The sequence below is a fragment of the Nyctereutes procyonoides genome, unplaced genomic scaffold (assembly GCF_905146905.1).
Source record: "Nyctereutes procyonoides isolate TBG_1078 unplaced genomic scaffold, NYPRO_anot_genome, whole genome shotgun sequence".
NCBI classification, from domain to species: domain Eukaryota; kingdom Metazoa; phylum Chordata; class Mammalia; order Carnivora; family Canidae; genus Nyctereutes; species Nyctereutes procyonoides.
This window is the reverse complement of record NW_026575028.1, coordinates 8,077,650-8,098,319: the sequence shown is the minus strand read 5'-3', so window position 1 is coordinate 8,098,319 and position 20,670 is coordinate 8,077,650. Positions and strand designations below refer to the sequence as shown.

The following is a 20,670-nucleotide window of genomic DNA, read 5'->3' as shown; positions in this document are numbered from 1 at the left end:
TGACTATTCAATACGAGCTGCTAAATGCCTGAATCAGTGAGGGTAACTAAACATGAGAGTCACCTAACTCTGGGAAATGAACAAGGGGTAGTGGAAGGGGAGGTGGGCAGGGGGTTGGGGTGACTGGGTGATGGGCACTGAGGGGGGCACTTGGTGGGATGAGCACTGGGTGTTATGCTATATGCTGGCAAATTGAACTCCAATAAAAAAAATTTTTAATAAATAAATAAATAAATAAATAAATGCCTGAATCTCCATGACACAAGAGCCTTTCATCACCTTTCTCTGCGACTCAGGTCTTAATGTGGAATAAGACAAGTCAGCCAGAATTGGGTTATAAACATGATTTATTACAGTAGATAGTAGACACTGGGTATGATAAAGCAAATGAAACTTCGAACAGATAAAGGGGAAAAAAAAATCAAGGTATGCCCAACAATAAATTTCAGAGTCAGAACTGAAACACAAGGCAATCATCAGGAAAGAGAACTCCCTAGGACAACCCTTCTCATGTTGTGATCCATAGTTGGTATTTAGGGGAGAGGACCCCACAGATTCAGATCACACCAAATGACCAATACGATGTCATGATCAAATGCTACTTCCAGCTAAGTATCCCAATAATCAAGTTCTATTTAAATCACACTCCCAAGTATTCTCTGAGTCATGGTGAAATAATGCGAATATTGAGAAGAAAGCAACGGATTGGTCATAGCCCTTGGAGAGACTGGTGGTCTGGTGTATGGATTAGTCCCTACTGGGGGTACTATGTTCCTGCATTGTCTGTCTTATCCAGTCAATGTAATTCTTCACTCGTGTATAGATTCCATAGGTTCCACACTGGGGGCCCCAGGACACCAGACCAGCTACATAGAATTTGAGGGTCTCTTCATTGGGAACCCGTAGAGCAAAGGCTCCACCACTGTCCCCTTCACAGCTATCAACACCCTTCTCTCCTCCAGCACAGATCATGTTATTAGTGAAAACATAGGTATTTATATCCACTTTGACATTTTTTCCTTTCACCTCCCGGCACTTTTCTAAGGGAACAATGGGTAAGCTTGCCCCTCTGAGCATGATCACATGATCTCTTGCCTTTGTTCGGCCCCAGCCTGAGATCAGTCCCAGGGCTCCCATTGGGGGGTCATATTCTGAGGAGGTGCCTGGCAGGCAGATAGGGGAGACATTGGGTCCCATTTTCACTGGCTCTTTCAGCTGCACAAGTGCAATGTCGTTGTTGAAATTCTTCCGTGTTTCTGGGTCATCCAGGAATTCCCAATCCGGATGAATAATCACACGCTCAGCAGTGAGCATCTGGGCTTTTGTCAGTTCTGAAGTAACCACTGAGGTGGACCCAACATACATTACTGGTTCACGGTTTCCCTCCACAACATGGGCAGCTGTCAGCACCCAGTACTCATCGATGAGAGCCCCACCAGCCCACGGGTTCAAAAAGAAGACTTGCCAGGGGAAATTTTGAATCTCTGCAAGGGATCCTCCAAATATCCTCTGCTTTCCCATAAAGGGCTTACTGGGAACACCACAGACTGGGAAGGAACAAGAACAAGGTGGAGAGAAAGAATTTGTTAGCCTCCTGCAAATCCTCCAACCACTCAAAAACTTGCCAGGCTTCAGAATTCTCTAGCATAGTATAGCCAACCCTGTATTTGGTCAACCTCTCAGTACCTGACTCATCCTGAATGCAATCACCAAACATCTCACTTTTCCAAAGCCACAGGCAGGCTTATGGGAGAAACTGGTTAAACTGAAGCAGCGTATGACTTGCTGAGTCCAAATGAGCTAGTGCCTCACAATATGAACAGCCCCTGTAGAGGTGCACTTCATCGTAGGTTCAGCCCATGGGGACAGGGGTCCAACTGGAACCAGTGCTGGGGAACTCTTTCCTCATACAGATGGTGGAGGAGGAAAGCATTTCACCTTCTCCTGATGCCCAGATTGAGTGTTTATCACCTTCTTTACTGAAGTCCTAACTGCAGCTGAGTCCCTCCTAGCAATCCATGGAAGTAGAACAAAGGGAGGGTTCTCCTCTTTAATCTTTCATCTCATTCCCCACTGATTCCAGGTTTGATCACTTTGCCATTACTGAATACAACTAATATTAAATTTTATTCCAGATGAAGCTGGCTTACCTAAATCTCTCAGTAGTCAGCCTGAATAGACTCTGAGGGGAGCATAAAAGCCTTGGACTCAGAAAGACCTGAGTTCAAAGTCTACTCCCGGGATCCCTGGGTGGCGCAGCGGTTTGGTGCCTGCCTTTGGCCCAGGGCGCGATCCTGGAGACCCGGGATGGAATCCCACATCGGGCTCCTTGCGTGGAGCCTGCTTCTCCCTCTGCCTGTGTCTCTGCCTCTCTCTCTCTCTCTCTCTCTCTCTCTCTCTGACTATCATAAACAAATAATTTTTTAAAAAAATTTAAAAAAAAAAACAAAGTCTACTCCTGCCTCTTATTAATTCTGTGACCTTGTACTCAGGTCACTTATCTGTGAAATGGGACTGATAATATCTCAAAGGGTTGTTGCAGTGACTGGAATGAGATAATAAATGCAATTAGCTCAGTCCTTAGCTCTCAATAACACTGTTGTTACTACCAGGATCATTATTATTATTATGTCTAAAAGCCTGCTTCTATCAAATTCTGATCTGTCTGCAACTCCTCCTTTCTTGTATTGCCGTATATCTTACTGCCATATAGACTTTTACAAAATAACTGAGCTATTCAACTGGTCTTGTGTCAGTGTGTGGATTCCTCACTCTCAATTTTCAGATCCTGTTTTTTATCACTTATACATCCCCTTACTACAGCTACATTACCAATCTAACTGGCCCCAAATCTGATACCAACTGTCACTGGCTGATCTTATATTTCCTGTCAGTTGGCCTGACTCATTGCAGTGAAGGAATTCCCCCCAAACCCTTGCAGACTCACAGCCCAGTGTTTCCATCTCACTGAGATAGACTCTGCTACTCCCAGATAGTTAAGTCCTTTCCCAAAAGGACTGCACCTACTATCAGAGAGTGGCCCCACATGCCAGCACCTGTCTGTATGGTGTCTCCCCAAGACTGAGCCCTGATTACCTGGAACACATTTTGGCAGCTCCGTGCCCAGCAATTTGTTCACCCAGCTCCCGTTGCCAGTGCAGTGATACTCTCCTGGAATAGCACAAGGGACATTAGGACACACTCACCACCACACCTCCTCTCTTCCATTTCCCCTTTCATTCAGAGCCTCAGCTCCTCTGGGATTTGAGGAGTGGGTCAAATCAAATCGACTAGAAAAGAATCTTGAGATGCCCCTATCCACAATCCCTCTAGTCTCTATCCTCCCAAGGGAGGGGAAGGAATATTCTCCAAAGACGAAGAGGGTTAAGGCAAAGATTAGAAAAAGACTTCAAGTGGGAAAATTAATTAAATTAAGTTAAATTAAAAGTGGGGCACCTGGGTGTCACAATCAGTTAAGTGTCCAACTCTTGGTTTCAGCACAGGTCACCTCAGGGTCATGAAATTGAGCCCTGCAATGGACTTTGGACTCAGTTTGACATTCTCTCTCCCTCCCTCTTTGCCCCTCCTACTCACGCGCTCTCTCTCTCTCTCTCTGTCTAAAATAAATAAATTAGGAGTGCCTGGATGGCTCAGGCAATTGAGCATCCGACTTTTGATTTCAGCTTGGGTCATTGGATCAAGCCCTACATTGGGCTCTGTGCTCAGCACAGAGGTTTGAGGTTGAGCATCTGCCTTTGACTCAGGGTGTGATCCCAAGGTGCAGAATCGAATCCCTCATGGGGCTCCTGCAGAAAGCCTGCCTATCCCTCTGCTTATGTCTCTGCCTCTCTCTCTCTCTGTTTCTCTCATGAATGAATGAATGAATGAATGAATGAATGAATAAATAAATAAATAAATAAAATCTTTTTTAAAATAAAATAAATTAATAAAATATTTTTTAAAATACAATTTAATTAATCTTTTACAAAATAATAAATTAAAAGCAATGAAGTGGTACATATCATGCCTTATCCAGTCCTTTGCCTAGTACTACCAAGGCCTCTCCATCGAGAAAGCCAGTCATATAGTATGGTAACTTAACAATGGAAGCATTACTCCTGAGGTTCTACACTAAATAACTGGTCAAAAGCTGGATAATCACATGAAAATGGATATTGTAGGGGGATTTCTTGCCATAGCTGTGAAGCTAAACTCAGCGACCTCTATAATTCCCAAGGATGATCCTATATCCCTATAGGAAATTTTTATCTTTAGATTAAGCCAAGAGGATAAACAAAGTCCATCCCATCTGCTTCATTTGCCTCCAAACTCTCTTCCAACCCAGAAAGATGGTTCGATTCACTCTCTAGCACTCTTACTCTTTCTCCTTTTTTCTCTAGTCAAAGAAACCTACCACTTTCTTCATCTTCCAAGTAGTAATATGGCTCCTCACAAGTGTAATGAATGACAGAACCAAATAGAGTATGTTCTGGATCTTCAGCTTTACCATTCTGAATGGGTTCAGGAGAGCCACAGTCCACAGCTACAAGAAGAAGGCAGGAGAGTGATGGTCAGGATATCCACTTCTTCTAGAGTCATTGGGCCAGTTTCATCCTTCCAGCCATATTCCTCACTCTTTCCCACCCCACATCCATAAGCACATCCCCAACCTGAGATGAATCTTCCCAGACCACTGAGTCCTCCCAATGCAGATAGCCCCCCAAAAGCTACAGGGAGGAACTTGCTTCTCAGTGGTTGGTGGAAGCCCCTGCAGAAGTCAGGAGTGGACTCTATGGTCCTACTAACTCTACCAATCACACAGCCCCTTTCTTTGAAAGAAACCTGCTTGTCTGGCCTGTCTGGGACCAGATCTGGGCTAGCACCTCATGTATGGCTTCCCTTCAAAAAATCCAACCCACTCTCTCACAAGCCTAAGAGGAAAGCATGAATTTGAATTTTGATGAACTGATCTTTTAATTCCCATTGAAATAAAAAAAGAGTCTCATTTTAAAGAAATACATACGTTGACATTTCAGTTTGGAATTACTCCACTTTCCATTACTTTGACAAGTAGAATAGAAAGATGATGAGCCAACACTTCCCTGGAGAATAATACACATCACCATTAATTTGTAAGGAGAGATATAGGAAATGAAAGTCAAAAATGAAATTTATCTCTGGCCTTGGTTCAACAAGGAGTCCTGACCACAAGAAGCTTGGGGGTATGTTAGTAGAATGACCCAAAGCACCCAGGAGTTGAGGCTAAAGACAACTTTGCCCTAGCATATCAGGTCCTCTTCCCCAAGAAGACTAAAGGCAGGATGAGAATGTCAATCTGGCCAAGAAATTCCATGACTCACAAAGAAGGACAAAAGATCCTGAGGTGTTCTATTTATGGAAAAGGTGTTATATCTTGCTCAAACAAGGACACTCAGTACACCATTCAACAATTCCAGTATGCTCACCCTGATGTAGGGATTAGGGAGGAGATCGTAACAGTACCTTACCTGCACAACTTCAAACCCTTCCAGGCAGGTTATCTTTACCACATCTTTGAATACATATATTGTTTTCTCAGGCTCCCAAACAGAATTGGCAGTGACTTCTTTGGAACAAGGGATTGCTTAGATAGGACAGAAAACAAAATTACTAAATAGTTGGAGAATCTCTGTTCAATTTACATCATCTTCACACTTTCTGAAATCATTCAGTAGTCCTTAATCCTGACGCCTAACATTCCAATGGAGATGTTAAAATAATATGACATTACATACTCCAGAAAGAGTCATTGAGCTAGTTCCAGCCTCCCAGTCATGTTAGTATATACTAACTAACCACCCCGAAGTTGTACATGCTAACTAACCACCCCAAATTGTCTGCGCCTGCAAGCCCAGTTGGAGGATTCCTAGAAGTTCAGTCATACTGTCAACCACTGACAGGTTTAGATCTTGCTGAAGAAGTGAAGTATCTCAGGATACCTATACATATAACAATCTACCTGTTTGGATTTTACATTGTCCCGGGACTTTGGTAGCAATAAATAGCAACTTCTAGGTTACTCACGATCTCCACGGTAACGAAGTTTCCAGCCCTTTTTTTGCCCTGTTTGGTCAGTTTGGAAGATGATATTAAGAGCACTACTCTTGGTTTCAATATTTAGTGGCCCAGGGAATCCGTTACCACAGTAAGGACCAAATTGCTTGTCTCCTGCAACAAACTAAAAAGAAATGAAATGATAAAATCAGAAGAGAGAAAGAACTAAAAGAAAGGGGTAAAATGGAGGGAATAAAAGTAAAGGAGGTAATAAAAGATACATAAAATAAGAAGGAGAAAAAAAGAGAGGACAGAAAGAAAGATAATTTGTCTTTGAGGAGAAAGCTCTCTGTGTGAGTTGGAAGGAAAAATAATCATTCATCACGCACAACTAAACTGTCAGGGCAGTGGCCATTTGAATCAGCTGATTCCACATCAAAATCTTCTCTCCGCACAGTCACCACCACTCGGTATCCATCTTCCAACTGGATCTGATAGTCGCACCTTGAGTTCTCTGGGTATGGATTGGGATAATTGGGACTTGTAATCTCCCCAGTCAGTGTAGTGAATACATCCCCACTGCAATTGACTAAGAGAGAAAAAGAGAAAAGAAATCAAATACAGGGTCAAGTAAAGGAGTTCCTGCTTCATTCTATGACTCTTCTCATGAATTGACCATCCCTGACTAGGGTCCCCATGCCACAATTACACACCCAATACAAATCGGTAGAGATACCCAATGCTTATTGGGTTTCCATCACATTGCTTATGACAGAGCCCTTATGGTTATGAATAGTCCCAGGCAGACTCTTCACAAGCATCCATCTCACCTCTCCAATTATTTACTTGACCCTGTAGGCTTGTCTTCCTCCACTCTTGTGGAGCTTCAGAGGGGCTTATAGGTAATAACTAAGGATACATGCCAAAGCAAGGCTGAGGCTAGTCAAAAGTGGAAGGGTCAACAAAGTTCTAGTTGAAGCTTCAAGCCATTCGAAATCCTAAGGAACATGCACCCCACTTGATGGCAAGCTCACCTCCACAATTCTTCATATCGTCATGGAGGAAGTATTCTGGGGGACAGGAGCAGAAGTAACCACCAATGAAGTTGTTACAGAAGTGACTACAGGGGACATCTGCAAAGTCTGTGCACTCATTTATATCTAGAAAAAGTAGAGAAAGATTGGGGTCAGGAACGAAGATCCAGAAGGAAGAATGAGTTTAAACCCAAAACTACAAGGATAAGAAAAAGTAGGAAAGGCCTGTTGCTAACATGAATGAATCACATTTCAGGATGGTATTATTCTATATATTACTCTCCTACAATATGATTCTAGACTTGTGCCCGCTATTGCACAGCTGAAGGGAGCTCTCAATGTTCCCTTACAGAGAGACCCTTGGCCTTTCTAACAGAGCATTTCAGCTCCAGAGACAACACTCTATAAGATATACAGGATGAAATATCTTCTGAGGGGAAGAGTAATAAGTACACTTGCCACTTTAGAGGATTTGGGCATTTCTGTCAAATCTAAACAATAGTTTTGGCTTTATGAGATGCTCTAATTTCACTTTAATCTGGAGTTAGGTATAGAAGTACACAGAATTTGAAGGTTTGTTTGCCCTTGGGTGGGTTTGAATATCATGCATTCCCAATGTGATTCTTGGCTAGTTGCTTAATTTCCCTAGTGCTCACTTTCCTTAAGTGATCTTTAAGTGGAGATCACTATACCTACTTTGAAGAATTGTAATGAAGATTAAATAAATATAGGTAAAGTTACTAATACAGTGCCAAATTTATGGTGGTTCTCAATAAATTACTATTTATTGCCTATTTTTACCATTACCATCATCACCACTGAGATATAATCATATGTTTGAATTTCACAAAGGCAATCCATGGACAGATCCAAGTCTGGTCAACACTTCATAAGAGTTATAATTATAAACAGAATCCTTATTCATGGAATCTCTCAGTCTTTGTCCTGCTTCTAATCTTTTAGCTGGATCAATAACGTACATGGAGAAGGGTGAGCCTTACCTACAGCGACATAGTATGCAGCAAACCCAGTGAAACGTTCTTCATTGGAGAAGTCTGACTTAAAGATCACCTGGAGTCTATTCTGTGGGATTTGGAACTCTTCCACAATTGGGGAGTTGGGATTCTTGCTGGTCTTCTGTCCACAGAGTTTCCCTTCTTCAAAGTTTCCTGACATTATCTAAGAGAAAAGTCAAAAGAAAGCTAAGAATGGGTGGTACTTTGGAATGGAGGTCAGAGAAGGGGAGAGAGGGAATAAGACACCACCCCTCCCAGCCCTATCTTTTAAAATATACCTGCACTGAGTCATATGCACAGTTCTCTGACAGCTCTATGTCCAGGTGAGTGAAGTAGAGATGGATCCCATACCCTTCAGGAACTTCTATATTCCAAGATTTCTCTATCTCGTTGGGGTATGCCTGAGGGTAGTTAGGGGACAGGATCTCTCCATACATAGTAGGCTCAGCATAAACTGATGCCAAAAGGGAAAACAGGACAATGCACCTGAAAAAAAAAGACATGGAGAGATTGGTTCAATGACCCAGGTACTGGCAGACTAGTGCAGTGCCCTAACATTTGTCATGGGTAGAAGGGAGGGGAAAGGGAGGGAAACAAGTAGAAGGGAGGAGGGCAACAGCTCATGCAAAAGAATCTTAAGTAGAAATAAAAAGCAAAAAGGCCCAGGTCAAACTGAACCCTGGGCTTCAGATCTGAGCTGTTCTCTTGAGAAGATAAAGGGAATAGAGTCCATGTATATCTCTGTAGACTCATGATCACTTACCACATCTCTGGCAATTTGTTCATCCCTGGTCAACAGCAGGCCTCTAGTTCCTGGCCCTCTGCACCTTTGGACTTTGGAGCAAAGGGGTGGCAGGGCTGGCTGTATTTGTCAAACAAACACAGGTACCTGCTTTGGTGGTGGGGGTCACCTGGGGTTCAATGTCACATTCATAACAATAACACACAGGTTAAACAAAACCATACACTGATCACCACATGATGCCTGTCCTCTCACACCCTCCCTGGTTCTACTTCAATTCATTTTCTAGACTAAAACTAGATCTTCTCCTTCTCCCATTGCTTCTCTGGGTCTTCTCCCAGTTTTTCTCCAAAAAAATGAGTGCTTTCTCCCAATTTTCTTCCTCCTCCTTCCTCACCTCCCCCCCCCCCCCCCCCCCCCCCCGTGACCCATGCACCTTTTGTATCTATCAGTCTCTCTCCTGCCCTCACAAAACAATATCCCCATTTCCACTCAGGTTTTCAGGAGTCTTTCCCCATCATGACTCTCCATCTAGGACATTTCTCCCTCCTTTTTTGGCAAAGATCTCCTTTATCTTTATCTTTATTTTATTTATTTTTTATTTTTTTTATTTATGATAGTCACACAGAGAGAGAGAGAGGCAGAGACTCAGGCAGAGGGAGAAGCAGGCACCATGGACCGGGAGCCCGACATGGGATTCCATCCCGGGTCTCCAGGGTCGAGCCCTGGGCCAAAGCCAGTCTGCTGCGCCACCCAGGGATCCCCGAAGATCCCCTTTATCACTTCACACCCGCTCTCTTTACTATGCTTCTTACTGCATGTATTTCTGTTGATGCTCCCAATGACCACCGATGGAGGGATGAGCTTCTTTTACTAGAAGGCAGTGACCTTGGGAGAAGTGGTCTGAGACAGGGTGGAGTGGGGAATGAGACAAAGGGCAGCTGAATGACAAGAGACACAAAAGGAAAGGAAAGGTATTCCCTCAATTTCCTATGTTAATTTTCTAGGGTTTGAGGTTTTTTTCTTTACTAAAAAGATGAGATATCTTTCCACAGTTCTTCAAAGAGTCTTGCCAAAAATGTTTCTAACCCTGAAAACGATGACAGTGAGGGAAGGGGGAGGCAACGTAAGAGAAAGAGGTTGCCTACATCCTGCCTTCTATTATTTTGCTCCTTCCAGCCCTCCATCTTTGCCCAAAACCTTCCCATGTGAAGTTTTCTGCCTTTCTTTTTTCTTCCATCAAAGCTCTGCTCCTCAATGTTTAAGGTTTTTACCTTCAGAAGCTGATGGAAACAAGTGGGTCAGTCCCCTCTCTCGTGCCAGTGGGCATGCTGGGCAACCCTGCCGGCTCCCAGGGAGAGCAGCACGGGGCCAGGACGCTCCCTCTGCAGGAACCTCCGCCGGCCTCCCTGTCCTGGTTCTGTTCTTATGATTTTCTGTCCCAGTGTGCATGTCTGAAATTCCCTGATCTAAACAAAGAGGGGGCTGGGAGACCATGACAAGGGAAAGGATAACTCAGCCTTGATCTTGGAGCTCCCTCTGCTTTTGAAACAAGAACTGCATACTTCTTTCATGCTCAAGGTCCCTCCATCCGGGGTTCCAGAGGGGAGAAAGGAGTGGGGAATTCCATTGATTGCCTAATGTTCTTTTCCAGCCAAAGGGTGTGTTAGAGTTTTCTCAGAAGTCAGGTGATTTTTGGGAAAAGGAGGGGATTAATACTCTGAGGGAGAAAACCAAACCCAGAAAGTCCAACCCTCCAACTGTGTATGAATCGCAACTTAAAGGAAAGTACTGATCAAAAATGCAGGTCACTCTCTGCTCTTAAAGCAAATTTAATGGTTGGATAATGACTTAGACCGAGACCCAAGCTGGTGTGGGATGATGCTCTTACTCTTCCTAAAAATCCCCTCTGCATCTCCAAATATCTAAATTGTATCCACCAGTCAAGCCCCAGTTCAGATACAATCCAGAGTCCTTTATCCATAACCCTTCGGTCTAAATGGTTTCCAAAATTCAGAATTTTATAGATTTTAAAAAGACAGTGCAGTACATGGACCCAATATTAGGTAATACCACCTCCTCCCCTTCCCTTCGAGGGCCTGGAATAATATACTCCATTATCAAACATTAATATTTATGCAGCTACACATATTGATCTTCATGGTAAGTAGAATAACTAAAAGTATAATTTGGCTATAATTACATATTATATTTATGTATTCCTTATAGCTATAAATTACTTCACATCTGTTCAGTTCAGATTTTGCTGACAAATGACTTTTGGTGCCAAACTTGTAGGCAAAAAAAAAAAAAAAGCCTTTTGGAATTCAGAGTTGTAGATAAGGGACCAAGGGATGGTGGGCTATATAATCCATTCCCCCACAAAGTCTTCCCTGATCTCTCAGCTCACCTTTATGTCCCTTATTACTTCTTACCCCTATCTAGTGACTATGTTCTAATGAATCTACACTTTGTCAATTGAAGATGTTCCCTTAATTTACATACCACTAGGAATAAAAAGTTATCAATTAAACTATGAAATACCGTTGATTATAAGATGCCTCCTGATTTCAGGAGTGTTAAAATGTCGGAGGAAGGGCATCTAGGTGGCTCAATGGGGTAGAAGTCAGCCTTCTGCTCAGGTCATGATTCTGGGGTCCTGGATCCAGCCCTCCAAGTCAATCTCCCTGCTCAGCAGAGAGTCTGTTTCTCCCTCTCCCTCTGACACCCCCCCCCCACTTGTGCTCTCTCTGTTTCTCAAATAAGTAAATAGAATCTTTTTTTAAAATGTCAGGGAAACCACATGCCTTGGAATCAATTGTTGGTTGACTCATTCAGCACTGAGTCTGGAGTCAGAGGACTGGCTCATTACCTAACTTCTTAGCTTCTTCAAGTATAAAAGAGAGATAACATCAGTTCTGCCTGCCTTCCATGGCTGTCAGAAGGATCTAATGAAACAATGAGAGTGAAAGAGCTTTGCAAACGATGATGCCAAATAAATATGCACATTAAAAAAAGAAGAGAATTATGAGTCCATAAGGTCTCTGAAGGTAGATTCTGGGCCAATTTATCTTTTTAATTCTCTATCATGTCTAGCACTGCCATTTCATATAGTAGATTTTCATATGACTATATTTTGTTCCTTTGGCTCTCCAGTGTTTGAATGTCTTTACCATATCTGGGGAGTTCCTCATCATATGAGTCTTGGGAATAGGGCCCACCTCCTAGGAGAGAAGATGCAAGTGCAGGAAGTATGTTGCTCCCCTCTCCAGCAGCTCTGGACCAGGCCCATGTACTCACAATCCACTCATCAGAGGCATCTTCCAAAGGTTCTCATACCAAGAAGCAAAGACCATGGAGCCTCTGGGGACAGTGGTGGCTGCAGTAAGATGAAAGAGCAGGTGCCTGGGTGGTTTGGCCAGTTGGGCAGCCATCTCTTGGTTTCAGCTGAGGTCATGATCTCAGGGTCCTGGGATTAAGCCCCTTGACTGGCTCTCTCTCAGCAGAGAGTGCTTCAGGATTCTCTCTCCCAATGCCCCACTGACATTCTCTCTCTCTCTTCTCTCTCTCAAGTAAATAAATAAATCTTAAAAAAAAAAAAAAAGGATAAGGGAGGAAGCAGGGCTTGCAAGTAGCTTCCAGTGCCAAGCCCCAGTGGATGAGCATCACAAGCTGAAGTGTGTAAGGCCTAGCAAAGACAGTGGCAGCAGAGGCAGCCATATTCTGACCATTGTTCCTGCTGTGAAGCTTCCTCACTTGATACTCCAGCTCTCCCTGCACTTCTGTGAGCAGTCAATCCAGGATCCCTTTAATAAATTCCTCTTCTGCACTAATCTACCAGAGTTGGTTTCTGATGCTTGCAACTTAGAACAATGGCTAATACAACACGCTCACTGAGTACCTGAGAAATGACTGACCTAATGAATTCAGGCCATTTACTAGCTGCTTTTAGGAGTGTGACCTTAAAGTTACTTAATCTCTCTGAGTCCCAGCTTTATCATGTGTAAGATGAGGACAATAACACCTCCCTCAGACACAGCTCATTGTCAGTGAATATGGAGAGTGTTAAGGTCTAGGCAGGGAAGGACAGGAGGCCCCTGACTCCTCAGAGTAGGCTCTTCCAGGGGGCTACATGACCAGGCTCACAGAAATCCCAAATGTGGAGAATGCTGAGGCAGACAAAACCAGAGATAAAGGAACAAACCAGATCACCTGGCCCTGGATGTTACGGAATTTCTTTTTTTTTTGGGGGGGGGGGGGAACTACATTGTAATCACAGAAAATGATCAGTCCTCAGAGAAGTGAGCCATTAAGGGTGCTATCAATAGTCCTTGCTCAAACCAAGATGGCACAAGAATCTCAAGGCCACAAGCTTCCCAGTCAGTTTGCAATAAGACTTCCACTAAAAGCTCTCAGTGGCAACCCATTCGGCACCCCTCTTGCTCTAGAGAGCTTTCTCTTTTCCTTTCTACTCTCACCTTCATTTAATAAACTTTCACTTCACTTCACCCTTTTGTGTCCACAAAACTCATTCTTCAACTCTGTGAGACAGGAACCCTGCAATCCTGCAACACCAAGACCTACAGTAGCCTTGTTAGATGAGATAATGTATGCTATGCATTCAGCATATATCTGGTGCTAAATAAGCCCTTACTCAACAAACAACAATAATGTCATCTCCAAACACCAGCACCAGCAGTAACAGCATCACTCTCCTCAAGAGCTTCACAGTATATGTCAGTACACAGGGCCAAAAAAAAAAAAACATCTTACCAAATTGTCCAGGTTTGCTTCTTCATTGCCTTCTGAATTCAACACTCACCAAAAAAGTTAGTGACTCTCTCCTACCCTTATGTGTGTCTTAACTTCACCTCTTCAATTTTGTCATCCAACTAGAATATTTTATTTTTCTCTCTAAATCTCAGGAAGACAACAAATCACAGGTGACCCTGCCACCTTCCTCAGTTCAGCAAGAACTCAAGCCAAGACCTGTTACACAGGGGTGCCCGGGTAGCTCAGTCAGTTAGGTGTCTGCCTTCAGCTGACGTTCGGATCCCAGGGTCCTGGGATTGAGCCCTACATCAGGTTCTCTGCTCAGTGGAGAGTCTGTTTCTCCCTCTCCCTCTGTGCTCTCTTTCTCTCTCTTCCTATTTCTCTCTCTCAAGTAAATAAAAAGAAAAAAGAAAATGAAACTATTACATAATCTGCTCAGAATCATGGAGTGTCATAAAAATTATATTACTTATTTTCACCTTCAGGGTCATCTGAACCCCAGTTGATGTGATAATGCTAATATACAAACTGAAATTAGAACCTTAAATGTTAGTATTAAATGTAACTAACACATATGTGTATAAACATGAAAAGGACATTTTTTTAAAGATTTAATTTATTTATTCTTGAGAGAGGCAGAGACATAGGCAGAGGGAGAAGCAGGCTCCCTATGGGGAGCCTCATGCTGGACTCAACCCCAGGACCCCAGGATCACGACCTGAGCCAAAAGGAGACGCTTAACCACTGAGCCACCCAGATACCCCAAAAAGAGCATTTTTTAAAAGATATTTATTTATTTATTTATTTATTTATTTAAGAGAGAGAGAGGAAGCAGAGGAAGGAGCAGAGAGAGAGAGACAAGCAGACTCTACACTGAGCTTGGGTTCAATCCCACAACCCCAAGATCACGACCTGAGCTGAAATCAAGAATTAGATGCTTAACCAACTGAGACACCCAGGTGCTCTGAAGACATTTTAGAAAATAATTGCTAGTGTCACTCAGAAGTACTAAGTTAGTACTGTATTCACAATTTTAGTTACCACCCCTCTTTCTGCTGCAAGTCCTAGAGAAATTGAGAAATCAAACAAAAGCAGCAAAGGGAGCTCAAAATATTATCTTTAATAGCAATAAAAGCCAAGATAGAGTAAGTAGCCTAGTGTAAAAGCCAAATGGTGGCTAATTGAACCCCAGAATTAGAATTACTTTTCTAGACACAGACCCCAGGCCAGGGAAGGCCTTCTCAAGCAGAGAATATACGCTCCCTGTGGGCAGCTCACTCCCAAGAGGAAGAAGGGCCAAGCTAAGGGCAGCACGCCCACTTATACTTCCCATCTTTACCAGTTAAGTAAATCACTCACTCTTCCTCCCCAGAGCTGAGCAAGAGATGGAATGGAGTAACTACAAGAGTCATATCATGGAGCTCTCTCCATTTTTCCCTATCAGAGGTGGTATAAATACCCACCACCACTACCACCCCCCCACCACCCAACATTCCCTTGGCTTTTCTTCCTTAACCTGTTAGAGTTGACAATTAAGCATGTAATCAACTAAGGATGTGGCAGTCTACCTGGGAGATGAGATCAGGAATCTACTTAGGGTTCCATTCACCCAAGGCCAACCACAGCTCCTCTTTTGCCACCTCCAGCAGTGCTGGCCCCAGAAGCCCCCAAAATTATTCTGAACAATACATTACCATTAGCTGTACTCTGCACCCAAGGTTGGAAATTCACCTCCTCCAGTCTCATCCCAGATTACATCCAGCTTTGTTAACCAAGATAGCTATCAGAGCTCAGCAATGAGATTAAGTGATGATATTAAGAAATGCCAACAGGGGCACCTGGGTGGTTCAGTTGGTTAAGCATCTGCCTTCCACTCAGGTTGTGGTCTCAGGGGCTCGATTATGAGGTGGAGCCCTGCATCAGGCTCCCTGCCCAGCCGGGGAGCCTACTTCTCCCTCTCTCTCTGCCTCTCCCCTCCCCTCATGCACTCTCTTGCTCACTCTTTCTCAAATATATATATATACAAATATATATATATATATATATTTTTTTTTTTTAAACAACAACAATAGGCACTCTGGTCCTACAGCTCCCAGTGCACCACTCTGCTGGGCCTCCGCTGGGTGGAGGCCTTTTCTGCACTCCCGCTGGTTGGTAGGAATCAGGGAACCCAGTGTCCCTGTGGGACAACATGATGTATTAGAGAATGTGGCCTCTCTCCGGGACATGATCATCAGAGACTAAGCCCAGATGAAAGGAGTTGCAGAGGCACCTCTGGATCCAGGGCCTAGTGGTGCTCGGCTTCCTGGCTTCCCATGCAACCAGTTCATGCATCAGGAGACTGCCAGGAAGGAAGGGATCCTGAATCCCCTCAAGAACATCTAGCCTGCCTGCAGGTTCAAGCCCACTTTGCCGCTATTTGAGAAGGGTGAGGTGAACAATGCACAGATGCATCTCCCTCTTTGTCTTCCTGTGGGGGCTTATCTGCCCCTGGTGAGAGCCCACTGCACTCAGGACGGACCTCAGGTTCATCACCTGATCTCCCATGTACCGCAACGATATCTCCTGGAACTTCAAGAAGTTCCTGGTGGGCTCAGATGGTGTGTCTTCGCGCAGGTCCAGCCGCTGCCTTCTAACCAAGAACAATGAGCCTGGCATGGAAGCCCTGCTGTCCAAGGTGCCCAGCTGTCCCTAGGATGTGCTTCCTATCCTGTGGAATAGGAATGGCCACTGTGTGGCCACAGTGTTGCCATCTGCGGGTTTCAACCACAACGGTATTTTCCTCTAAATCTGCATGAGTGAGTTCCTGCAAGATTTCAGAGATCGTGCTAGCTCCCAGGTCAACCTTTCCTGCACCCAGTTTTGAAAAGTCCAAAGAGTTGGTGAGACACAAGAATATCACAACACCAGCCCCACAACCACAAAATTTCTAAAATCAGTCATCCCCAGACCCCAAAGCAGACATCCCAAGAAAAATTAAAATTGTATTTCCAAAACCCAGTACTTAATCTTGCCAAAGACTGAAGAAGAAATTCAATAGTACTTGAGGGAAGGAGAAAATCTTAGTTTTTGGCCTCACCTTAATGCCACTGGGTTTATGCCAACCGTTCAGAATCCATATCTCTTGAACTTAAATACAAGTGAAAGAAAACATTTTAAAAAGGTTAATTTGGGCATTCTGTACTTACCATATGGGGATCCTCTTGTGTGGAACATTTCATTTCCATTTCTCCACTTGGTCCCAAACTTCTGGCCCCCAGTGCTACATTGAGAGGTGAGCTCTGCCTACCATCCAGTCTTCACAATGTAGAAGACAGATGGTTTCCACCATGTGCCTTGGTGGCCTTTGCTGCTTTAATGGAATATTTAAGACCTGAAAAGCCTTCCTTTAAGGAGGGCTTTCTCTTGGTCCCCATGTTTGCTTTATTTTTTTAATAAATTAATTTTTTATTGGTGTTCAGTTTACCAACATACAGAATAACACCCAGTGCTCATCCCCTCAAGTGTCCCCCTCAGTGCCCGTCACCCACTCACCCCCACCCCCCGCCCTCCTCCCCTTCCACCACCCCTAGTTCATTTCGCAGAGTTAGAAGTCTTTATGTTCTGTCTCCCTTTCTGATATTTCCCACACATTTCTCCCATGTTTGTTTTAGCTGGAAAAAAGATATTCAGTAGATTCTTGAAACTGAGGTTCACATTAAAAATTCAGAAGCCTGTGCATTTAGTTTAAGAACCAATATCTCTGTCATATGCCCTAAGGCCAGTTTTCCTTCCCCTTTTTAATTTCAATAACAGATTACAGTAATTTCACAAATTAAGGCACGGGCAATGCCAGCAAGCCTATCTATGATAAGTATCTCACCTTGAAATGCTTCCCCCTCACCCTCTGTGGCCCCAGTAATTTTTTGAGATTTTGCCACTCTGGAGCCTGTGAACAAGCCACTTGAATTCAAGATCAGTCTTAACAATGTCCTCCTTGGCCCTGAATGTAAAGTGGCATTGGCCAACTTGCCTACCTTAGCCAGGCACTCAAATATGAAAGTTACAATCTCCCCAGGGCTCTGTAGCATATGTAGAACTCAGCTTTCTTAAAGGAGGCATTCCTATAAGGAAACATCTGGAGTCATTAAGAGAATCCCACCACTACAATGTACAGGGTATCAAAAAACTCTAAACTGTGCTTGCCAAAATACCAATTCATTTATTATTCAATAAAACCAAATAGTGAAAAATCCTGACATAAAAAAGTCCTAAGAGGAGACACTTGGGTGGCTCAATCAGTTAAGCATCTGCCTTCAGCTCAGGTTGTAGTCCCGGGATCCTGGAATAAAGCCCTGCATGGGGCTCCCTGCTCAGCAAGGAGTCTGCTTCTCCCTCTGCCTCTGCCCCTCCTCCCCGCTCATGCTCTCTCACTCTCTCTCTCTCTCTCTCTCTCAAATAAATAATAAAATATTAAAAAAAAGAAAAGAAAAGAAAAATCCTAAGGAAAAAAAGTGTAGCTATATCAGAACAAATAAAATGTAAGTGGGGGAGATGAATAAAAGAAAGTAAATGTGGACAAGAAGCAGTAACTGCTAAAGTCTGATTGGTACCTGTACTTAACGGCTTATTAAGTACAAAGTGCTATATTAGTTCTGTCAACATAAATTGACTAGAAAGAACTCTAATATGAGAAGAAAGTAAAGAGTTTTATTCAAGCCCAAATTAAGACAGCTGCCCAGGAAATACAATCTTCACAGGGAAGAAAGTGCTCTGGAGAATGAGCAGTTTTTACAGGGTTATCTACTTTTTTACATAAAGAGCCATAAATCAATATGTCAGAGGTACAGTCTCTCAGAAAAGTTATAGATTAATATGTAGGCAAGAATCACGAGTTTTGACATCATAGAATATAGGGAGTAGGAGCATTGATCGACACCTTAAGGACAGGAGGCTTTCATTCAGGCTGCTCATTTGTAAAACAGATGTACAGTGCATACTTGGCAGGAGGCCTTAAATCAAGCTTTTGGTTTAAACAAAGTTATGTAGTCATGTTGACTTAGAAAGAAATCTAAAATGGCCTTCCTTATATCAGGGCCTTTAAAGGGTTTTTCTCTCATTGCTTTCCCCACATCCTACCCCACCCCCCATTTAATCAATAATCTTCTTTCAGAAAGCATTGATGATCATTATTTTGTCCTTTGATATCAGGGTGATTCCTTATCTGCCATGAGTCCATCATGTCCCTTGATGTTAGGCCTGATTTATGTAGCCTAGGAATCTATGCGCGGGTAGGGATGGAGATCAACAGTATGGGTTTTAATAGGGAATATTACAGTTGACTTTTTTTCATGAGGTCAAACTGTCATGCAAATATTGCACACGTGCTTTGTGGTGAGTTTTTCCCTTTGCCTTTTGTATAACATTCATAACATAAACACATAAATAATAATAAAAATGCAATTAATAACATTTGAAGCAACCAATGGGGAGTAGGTACAGAATTGGAAAGACAAGAGAAGAATCAAAAAAATCCATGACAGTTTATTTTGATAATCTTGAATTAATTTGAGTATCTTCTTTATCTGTAGTTACTTTATGATATGTTTGAGCTTATTGGTTTAAAATGGTAATTAAATGTTATCTGTAACAATTTCTCTGGCCAGTTAGTTTCTATAGATATCACATCTTGTGGTGGTTGTAATTCTCTCTCCCAAAACCTTTGGTCATCAATACCAACATTAGTAAAATTTTTGTTAGCATCAGGCAATTCTATTTGAGTTGCAAAGCCAGTATTACACCACATGGCAGTGTTGTTATGATGAAAAGTACTCTGGTTACAAAATAAATCAAGAAGTATTACAGAGGTGTTTTATAAACCTTCCCAACAAAATCTTCCTTTTCCCGTATACCACATAGTATAGGCATTATAGGCCAACTTGGAGTGAATTCAGGGTTCCATTGTTAGAGCATAGCTGTGTATTTTGCCTGAATTCACAGATGTCAGTAGATATTAGAATTCAATAAGAATCATTGGCTAATGATTGGCTAATGATCTTAATAGGTCCATCTTCCTCCAAAGGGAAGAACTCTGGTGGTATTTACAACAGTTCCTGTTCGTACTAATGAACAGCATCATAAGTCTGGTCAGCCACAGGTTTGGATACTAAGTAATTGAACATTTATATAAGTTACTGGAGGCTTTAATAATTTTCCACTGATTGGAAGAGCTAATTTCCATATAGGTTTATTTTGAGTTTCTGCAGTTAGAAGGCCATTGACCCATAGATACTTCAGATTCCATTTTGGTTAGCATATCTAGGAGCCCCTGAGTTAAAGTACATGCTTTTCCCCATTGTTGGATATGAGAGGTTTTGATCATAATATGCTGTTTGATTTAGCCATTGTATTAATGCTAGATTAGCAACCCAAGCAGATTTCTATCCTTTACCTTCTTTCTGAAATAAAATCCTTCTAATTTTCCTTTTTGGACAAGAGTGTTTTTTCTTTGGCATATCTTTATTAAAGGCAAGCTCAACCTGACCGAGGATACCCAGACCTGATCCTATATGACTCAGAGCCCACTTTCTTCACTGGGGCCAATGCTGACTTATCCACCAGTGTGTTGCTATCATTGTAAACTAACAGCTTTAGTACAGTTAGGATAAACATTTTGAAACCAAAAGGGTTGGTTTTCACCCCAGACTAGTGTTAAATGAGTAATAGGAACTCCTAAATGTAATTTAGTCTAGGTATACCATAAGGCTCCTCATAATCTTCTGGATCATATGGCAAAGTTAGATTTAGAAAGTAATGAATCAAAAAAAAAAAAAAGAAAGTAATGAATCCACCAAGTCACTCCTAAAGTAGTACCTCTGATAGATACCCATTTATTTATTCTTTTTGTTTTAGACCATTCCATCCACAAAAACATGGTTTCTGAATACATTGAATATTTTGGCATGTTGGACAAGCTGCCCTGTTTCTCCCATTGTAACCAGGAAATTTTCTAAATAAATTATCATCTAAGTTTATGTAGACACAATGGTCAATCTGTTGAGTATCAAAATCAAAACAGGTTAAATTTGGGTTA

The 20,670-nt window shown here is 42.6% G+C and overlaps 1 protein-coding gene across 2 annotated transcripts; it reads right to left on the bottom strand.

The window, feature by feature from the left end:
* Positions 1-329: 329 nt before the first annotated feature.
* On the bottom strand, positions 330-10,263 carry C1S (complement C1s). Of its 2 annotated transcripts, none has more exons than XM_055315497.1 (12): positions 10,100-10,263; positions 8,847-8,994; positions 8,362-8,569; positions 8,069-8,246; positions 7,068-7,193; positions 6,423-6,622; positions 6,064-6,217; positions 5,508-5,623; positions 5,024-5,102; positions 4,415-4,543; positions 3,097-3,171; positions 330-1,547 (listed from the first exon to the last, which is right to left on the bottom strand). In XM_055315497.1, the coding sequence occupies exons 2-12, from the start codon at positions 8,867-8,869 to the stop codon at positions 748-750; spliced, it is 2,088 nt and encodes a 695-aa protein (XP_055171472.1). In that variant the 5' UTR covers positions 8,870-8,994; positions 10,100-10,263; the 3' UTR covers positions 330-747. The 2 variants fall into 2 exon arrangements, with proteins under 2 accessions (XP_055171472.1, XP_055171473.1); XM_055315498.1 differs by having other exon boundaries at positions 8,847-8,945.
* Positions 10,264-20,670: the final 10,407 nt, after the last annotated feature.